This window comes from Hylobates moloch, unplaced genomic scaffold, assembly GCF_009828535.3.
Source record: "Hylobates moloch isolate HMO894 unplaced genomic scaffold, HMol_V3 SCAFFOLD_21, whole genome shotgun sequence".
Classification (NCBI taxonomy): Eukaryota; Metazoa; Chordata; class Mammalia; order Primates; family Hylobatidae; genus Hylobates; species Hylobates moloch.
This window is the reverse complement of record NW_026652296.1, coordinates 42,897,623-42,906,088: the sequence shown is the minus strand read 5'-3', so window position 1 is coordinate 42,906,088 and position 8,466 is coordinate 42,897,623. Positions and strand designations below refer to the sequence as shown.

At 45.8% G+C, this 8,466-nt stretch overlaps 1 protein-coding gene across 5 annotated transcripts in view; it reads right to left on the bottom strand.

Moving 5' to 3' along the window:
• Positions 1-950: 950 nt before the first annotated feature.
• DZANK1 (double zinc ribbon and ankyrin repeat domains 1) overlaps positions 951-8,466 on the bottom strand; it is a 92,133-nt gene continuing 84,617 nt past the window's right edge. For all 5 annotated transcript variants that reach the window (XM_032142116.2, XM_032142117.2, XM_058432847.1 and 2 more), the window contains 5 exons: positions 8,097-8,197; positions 4,768-4,848; positions 4,093-4,220; positions 2,704-2,778; positions 951-2,252 (listed from right to left, as the gene is read on the bottom strand). In XM_032142116.2, the coding sequence (XP_031998007.1) occupies positions 2,087-2,252; positions 2,704-2,778; positions 4,093-4,220; positions 4,768-4,848; positions 8,097-8,197 (551 nt within the window). In that variant the 3' untranslated portion in view covers positions 951-2,086. The remainder of the gene's footprint in view (positions 2,253-2,703; positions 2,779-4,092; positions 4,221-4,767; positions 4,849-8,096; positions 8,198-8,466) is intronic.

Sequence of the window (8,466 nt, the reverse complement as noted above, 5' to 3'; positions counted from 1 at the left end):
GGCAGGGGCTGCAATCCCAGCACCCTGGTAGGCCAAGGCAGGCGGGTGGGAGGCGGAGGCTGCCGCGAGCCAAGACCACGCCACCGCACTCCAGCCCGGGCAACACCGAGCACCGAGTGAGCGAGACGCCCTCTGCAGTCCCAGCACCTCGGGAGGCCGAGGCGGGCAGAGCACTCGGGGTCAGGAGCTGGAGACCAGCGCGGCCAACGTGGTGAAACTGCGCCTGCAGCCAAAGGAGAAAAAGCAGGCAGCGGCGGTGGCGCGCGCCGGCAGCCCCAGGTAGTCCGCGGGGTGGGGCGGCAGCGAGCCGAGTAGATTGCAGCCTGGGCCACAGAGGGAAAAAAAGGAGGCAGGCAGGCAGGCGGGCAGGCGGGCAGGCGGGCAGGCGGGCAGGCGGGCAGGCGGGCAGGCGGGCGGGCGGGCAGGCAGGCAGGCTTTTCTTCTATCTTCTGAATCTCATGCAATTGTTCTTGGGGCCAACCCTGAAGAGAACCACAAGGGAAGAGAATTCTGGGCAAAGTAGTCCCAGCCAAGCTGACACAGGGCAAACCACCACAGGCCCCAAACCAGATGATCACACTCCCCAGTCTCCCTGGACACTGGCCACCATGCAGCAGCCTCCCTTACACGAGTGGCTGAGGGGCTGATAGGGGTAGGAGCAGTGCCAGCGCCTGCCCAGGGGCCTGTGTTCCCGCGACTTTGCACCCTCTGTCCTCCCACAGACAGCTGCCCAGTCTGGGGGAGTATCACCGCCCAGCAGGTGGTGATAACAGTAACCACCTCAACAAGGCCCATTACTTATTGTGCTGAATTAATTATAGCAAATTAATAAATATTCTATTTACCTATGTTAACACAAACTAGTTAGGGACTTCACAACTGCGGCATTACCACCCAAAGATTAAAATAATGACGTGAAGAAAGGAATGAGTCAAAATTACACATTCTTGCAAGTGGTTTATTGAGAGCTGATTTGTCAATCAAAGAACAAACCATAATGATGGGAATATTGATGATTTCAACATAAAGAAATTTAAATAAGGTCAATCTTTACATACTAATTAGGAGCCACCTACAAGATGTATCAAGCAAACAGAGCAAGATACAGAACAGTGTGTGGTTGGTTTGCTACCATTTGTTTTAAAAGAGGGGAAAGAATACATATGTGCTACAGACACGTTTATATTCTATGTGTACTCTTATGTACATGTGCTTAGACCACATGTATGTGCATATCTAACTGCACAACCCCAGGAAAGGCAAGTCGACGCTGATGTCATTGGTGGCTGAGGAGAGAGGTGGTGGCTGTGGGACAGGATGGGAGGGACACATCCCTACATAATACTTCATACCTTTTAGCTTTGAACCATGTGCAATTATTACCTATTGAAAAATAAGTTAAAAACTAAAAATCAAATACACAAAAAACCTGCAGCAATAAACCATTAAAAAGCATACATTCAGTTTATCACAGTCCACAGTATACTGGGAGCTGTCCATTTAGTACTGATGGCTTATACTGTCAAATGATTTAAAAAAAAAAAAATTCTCCTGAGTTCCTCTCAACCTCAATTTCTAATCTCAAATACACATTTCAGAAAGACATGATTAAAGAATAGCCAGAGCTGCACATATTCTTTTTTTTTTTTTTTTTTTTTTTTTTTGAGACGGTGTTTTGCTCTTGTTGCCCAGGCTGGAGTGCAATGGCACAATCTTGGCTCACTGCAACCTCCATTTCCTGGGGTTCAAGCGATTCTCCAGCCTGGGCAACAGAGTCTCACTCTCACCCAGGCTGGAGTGCAGTGGTGCAGTCTTGGCTCACTGCAACCTCCGCCTCCCGGGTTCAAGCAATTCTCCTGCCTCAGCCTCCCGAGTAGCTGGGATTATAGACATGTGCCACCATGCCTGACTAATTTCGTATTTTTAGTAGAGACGGGGTTTCTCCATGTTGGTCAAGCTGGTCTTGAACTCCTGACCTCAGGTGATCTGCCAGCCTCAGCCTCCCAAAGCGCTGGGATTACAGGCGTAAGCCACTGTGCCAGCCACTGCACATATTCTTAAATGAAGTTCCGTGGAGGCCTCAGGTCTAACAGTCATCCAGGCGGAGGCTCCTAGTTTGAGCGAGTTGGTCATCGAGCCCTTGGCCAAACTTGGCAGCAAAGAGTGAGGTGACGAGGTCATCTCCAGTGTTCAGAGCCAGGTCGTACGCTGTCTGGCCTCCTGCATTCTTCTTTCGGATGCTTGCATTGCATCTGCAAAGGAAATGGAGAAATGGAGGTGCACTGAAGGACTTGAGCATGTGACCCTAAGAGCTTGACTCTTCCCTGCCATGGAGGCCAGTCTGGGCCCCTCCTGGTCCCACCTCCCCAAACCTGTCCCCAAGAGGTCACAGTGACTTCAGTTCTCAGAGGTGGCTCTACCTTGAAACCTTTAAAGAGGCTCTGTGATTTCAAAATGTCCAGTTGCTAATCCTGGCCATTGGTTCCCATTGCATTAAAGTCCTACAACCGAGTGTGTTTAATGGGGGCAACATGTTCACTGTGCTTTGAAAAGCCCTTAGTGCCCCGGGAGCCATGGTGGGATGGTGGTCCCCACGGACAGGGACAGCAGTTCAGGAACCAAGGCCCCTCTTAAAATCATCACAGGCCATTAGGGAGATCCCTGTGGCCCTCAAAAGTATCCATCAGAGGCCAGGGGACATACCCCAGTAAAGTGGCGATGCTCTCTCTTCCTGCAAGGCCAAGCAGAGTTGCTTCATGAAGAGCTGTATTTCTGAGCCTAATGAGGGGGAAAAAAATCCTGGATAAATCCTTAGTTCTCTCCTCTTAGCTGGACTCTTCATAAAGCCAGGACTCACGCTGCTTACACTTCAATTCAAAATGTGCTCAAGTAATTTCTCTATCAACCACAAACATAGTTAAATGCTATTTAAAAAGCTTTTCTGAATTATAAAAATATAAAATATGCCTTAACACAAAACAAGGTAGCACCACTTTATTGATAATGACAATAATACAACAGTGTGGGATAAATAAAGAAGTTGACACAGTAAACTCTAAGAAAACTTGAGAAAATAAATTCCAAGCATCAAAGCTTTACACCAACACATCAAACATTCTGCTGTAAAATAAAACTAAAAAAACGGGGTAGAAACTATTAAAATGCAGACATTAGTAAAATGCATATAGAAGAATTAAAAGGATTATATTTTGAACACTAACATTAGAGACAATTCTGAAACAGAGAATAACAGAAGCAAAGCTACTGAAATTTTGGCCTCCGTGGTAGCATGAAGTACACAGCAGAATGTTCCACTGACATGGACCTTGACCTTGCCTTAGTAAGACTTCAGGAGGCAGAAGTGTTAGATGCCTATGATGTCCCTAGAAGACTCATTTCAACAATGTGGTCGGCAAGATATGAGCAGTTAACATGAATGACTCATGCTCAAGGAATTTTCACCCCACATTTTCAAAGTAATTTTCGAGAGAACAATAGAAGCATATGGCTAGAAGAGAAGGTTATGAGACAGGAGTGGACCAAGACTGGGACAGTAAGTAACAGGACTTGGTACCTTTCTGTTTTGTATCACGGGTGGGAAAGCAAGGCAGCAGGAGACCACGTGGTGACCTCAGATGTACCAGTCTCCTCTGCAGTGGTGTTAGATCTGGAGACAACCGTATGATATTTTCTTTCTGCATTAACTTCATGGGGATATTTTCATGGGGAATACACTGAGGTCTGTCTTCCCTTGGTGTTTTCATGATTCATGATGAAAACATTGATTAACAACACCCCAAGGGCTAAGGATTTACTGGCCCCACACAGTATGAGTTTATGAATTAACAAAATGTATCATCATTTATAAAAGCCACTAAATTAGGCAACCCAACAGTCCATTTTTAAAATTTCGCTTTACCCAGCTATGGAAAACAGAAGGCGTTAAGCCTCTTATTAAAGCTGAAATAGGTTAAAATGGTTAAAGTGGCTGAAACTGAACGGGGTGTGTGTGTAGACCGCTTCTGCTGCAGTGGAGCTCCACGCAGTTAGCCTGCTGCTACCTTAGCTCTCCTTTCAATGTGTTTCACTTACGGCCCCCACTGCTGGTCAATGTCTGCTCCTCTCTGCACGAGAACCGGAATCGCTTCGTGGTGCTTATTCCTAACAGCCACGGTTATGACGGGTCGATTGTCTTCATCACAGCAGTTGGGGTCTGCTCCCTGCAGCAAATGGAAAAGGACAAACTCGCCAAAAAACCCTGCACTCAACAGCATCCAGTCGCCATCCTATGAAGTATAACAGATGTCCTTTACAGAGCTGATGGAACTAAAGTGCTTTCAGATCAAAGGAGAGGAGAATCAGGAACCTCAAGACCTGACCTACAATGAACAGAGCTACAAAGTTACCCAGGTGACAAAACTGTTCCCCACATGGGCGGGGAGGGGAGGGCAGGCACCCTGACAACCTTGCTTCTTTAGGAAACCCAGGATAAAGGTAATACGGGGTCACAGGCCAGAGATTCTATCCAGCTTCATGCATGTTCCTTGGTCTCATCTGTGCCTCTCTGCCTATTTTCTCTGATATAAAAACTAGCAACAGGGAACAATTAATATAAAGCTTTTGACTAGCCATTCACTGCATCCCGGGTTTTTAATCAAAGGGCAGTGTAATTTTCACAGTATTGAACAAAACTTTCATCTGAAGGAGACAGAGGTAGAATGCCAGGCTGAACTCTTCAGAGAGACTGGCTCCTCTGGCGACACTTACCTCATCTAGCAGCCGTTCGATCACAGAGACTCTTCCTTCCCCCGTGGGCCCGACTTCCTTCAGCAGGAGTCTGTTTTCAGGCTGCAGGATTACAGAATGTGGTCATTTACCCCGCCTCAAAATATTCACTCAAGGCAAACACTTTCTTTCCAAAGTTGAATTCTAAGTCACAAGGACAGGTGACTATGAGTGGTGTGCATGTGTGAGTGTGTGAGTGGTCTTTAATAGCCCACAGCACAAATATCCACATCTAATATCAATCTTGCTGCTCCAAAACCTTGCTTCAGGCAAGGTTACCGCATGGACACTGTTTTATATTAAGCACAAGGATGCCATGAGAAACCTCACAAAACCCAGAAACTCCACACTAGTTTTATTATGACTAGCTCTAGGAAAAGTAATCAGATGAATCCTAAAATTTATTTTGCATACTTTATAAAGTGTTCAAGATCAGCCAAAGTATGACAGTTCAGAAAATGTACTCCCCTGAGGAATGAATGAGCCAATAAATTGACTTATTCTTTAGAAAAAAAGGCAGGGCATAGTAACTCACACCTGTAATCCCAGCACTTTGGGAGGCCAAGGCAGGCAGATCATTTGACGTCAGGAGTTCGAGACCAGCCTGGCCAACATGGTGAAACCATGTCTCTACTAAAAATATAAAAATTAGCCAGGCATGTTAGCTGCCTATAATCCCAGCTACTTGGGAGGCTAAGGCAGGAGAATCACTTGAATCCAGGAGGCAGAGGCTGCAGTGAGCGGAGATCACACAACTGCACTCCAGCCTGGGCAACACAGTAGGACTCTGTCTCAAAAAACAAAACAAAACAAAAAAGAAAAGCTCTCAGTAATTTCAAGATCTTTTTTTTTTTTTCTCTCTGAGATGGAGTCTTGCTCTGTCGCCCAGGCTGGAGTGCAGTGGCATGATCCTGGCTCACTGCAACCTCCGTCTCACAGGTTTAAGCAATTCTCCTGCCTCAGCCTCCCGAGTAGCTGGGACCACAGGCACATGCCACCACGCCTGGCTAATTTTTTGTATTTTTAATAGAGATGGGGTTTCACTGTGTTAGCCAGGACGGTCTCGATCTCCTGACCTCATGATCCGCCTGCCTCAGCCTCCCTAAGTGCTGGGATTACAGGCGTGAGTCACTGGGCCCGGCTGAATAACTTATCTTTTTATATTTTTAAATGCCATACATTCATCTTTATATATAAAGAATTTCAAATGCTGGAAGACTGAAGGAAGCTGTTTAGAAAGCAAGAGACATTGCTTTTAGTATGTTTCTGCCTCTGGATCCTGGGCATGGCTGCGGGGTGGTCACAGGACCACCATTTCCATTCGTAAAGCGGAAATAATACCTTCCCTGTCCTTGCTCCTGTGAAGCCATGGCCACGAGGACACTGGTCAAGGCCTCTGAGCCTTTCAGAAGATGATGCCTGGTTCAGGCGGTGCCGCCCCCGTTCTCGCTGTCCCCATCTTACTGATGAATAGCTTGGAACCAAGTACTCTAATCAGTAAACCCCCAGCAGGGGTCTTGGGGAGCACTTGTTTACACTGATTTCCATTCCTCATGGAAAAGTGTACTAGAATGCAGTGGCATGTCAGCTTCAGGAGGTGTGAGACCTTTACGCCTTTTGTTCAGGTTTTATTTTCAACACGTAGAACAGTGCCTGGTACATATGTGCTCAAAAATAATCACTGAATGAGTGAACAAATGTTACGGCTTCTGATACTTATCCTCTAAATGCAAATGAGAAAAAAAGGCATATACAGTGGAAGATTCAGGTTATACACAGAGTAAATAGGTAGAGTCTCCCAAATTGTAAGCTGTTCAGTTTATGGAACTCTATGCTTCTTTTATACTCAATAACAATATTTCAAACTGGGAGAAGGTGGTGAGTACAAGAAATCCTAAAAAATAAAAGTTACAACAATTCTAACATATTCTTTCCAAATTTACTGGTGTTTGTTACATACAAAGCATGTGGTGGGAAAAAAAAATAAGATAAAGGACAGAGTCCCTGCCTCCAGAGGAATCAGGGTGCAAGCTGGGCAGCTGGTGTACTGACGAGGTGGCGTTGAGGGCCTGGGCTTGGAACCACATGTGGAGGGAAGCACCCAGCATCGTGCAAGTGTCCAGCTCAGACCTGGGCCCGGGCCTTAGGGCTTGCTGCTAATCACATCTGTTCTTTGTATTTCAGCCAAAGAGGACCAATTAAAAGGCAAGGTTGGGGATGGAGCAGGTGGCATCCACTGCTCTTTTCTCCAAAGCTCCTTTTAGAATTATTCTTGGCATATATTTTTAAAACACAAAACTCTAAAAGATGTGGGAAACTCTGAAACGGTACTGACCATCGGTGAATTAGTAATTTTGAGAAATTCCAAGAAGACTGAAAGTAGATGAAATCTGACAGGGAAACCAAACTGAAACAAATAAAAATCCAGCTGAAGACACCAGAGGTAGGAGTGTTTTCTTTCCAGGGGAGCCCTGCAGAAGCTTAAATTAATCAATATGGAGGTTAGGTGCTGGGTGCAGCCTGAATGCATGAGTAGATGATTAAGGGCTCTGTGGTGAATAGCTAAGATCGCTAGTGCCTTACCCCTTCTTCCCCATGTAAGAAGGGCAAGAGGCTTGTGCTCTTTGCCCTGATAACTATTTTGCAGAAGGTGTAAGATTTGCCCAACAAAGGCTTCTACTTGGTGCACTGGGGCCCAAGAAAGGAGAAGGACAGAGCCTAGACCTCCATGACAGACATACGGGAGGGTGTAGAGGGAAAGGAAAAAAGCTGCATCCCAAGCTGAAACCCGTGAGAGCGCTTCACACCACCACCACCATCACCACCAGAGGAAGACTTTTTCCACCAGCAACTCAGGGGACCTGAAGGCTTTCTCCTGCTCCCTGTCCACACACCCTCCAGGGACGTCTGTCCACAACATGCCTGTCCACTCACACAGGGACTTCAGGGCCCATCCTCATGCTGGGCACCATGCCAGCATCTGCACTACCCAACTAGTCTTCATTTGTCAAATGACCAGACAACCAAGGTTCCATATTTGAGACAAACCAAAGACAAGAAAGAGAAAGATAGGCAGACAGAACTGACCCCAGAGGAAACACAGAGATGATTCAGGAAACTGATGGGAACTTTGAAACAACTCTAATTCATAATCTTGAGATATTTTGAAGAAGTCTACCTCTATAAAATAAAAGCTCATAAAAAAGGAGCAGAAAATGAGAAATTATTCTTCCATTTTAAAAAAGGTCAAAATAAAACCTGAAAATCACAGGCTGAAGACAACATCCACAAGGACCAAAAAAGACACTTACTATAAGCTGCTCCTTCTTTTCTTGAAAAGTTTTGGTCTTGAAATTCCTTATCCTTTTGATTTTTTCAATAGTATCTGAGGTACTCTGGCTGTAGTCACTCACTGAAATGACAGAGTTGGGGAAAAAAATGATGCCCTTCCCCCAGCTCCCCACACAAAGAGTTATTTCTTACTTCCATGTCCCTCAAAAATCAGAGGATAAAATGGCTTTCATAGAAATTTCTATTTGATTAAACCTGGCAGGAGAGACTCCTAGAGCCATTCCCCTGTCCAGGAACCAGAGGAAGGGTGGGAAGGAGAGGAAAAGAAGGGACTTCAGTTTTTAGGTCCAAAAGTGCCCCCACAAATGAATGTCCTCAAGCCCTGTAAGG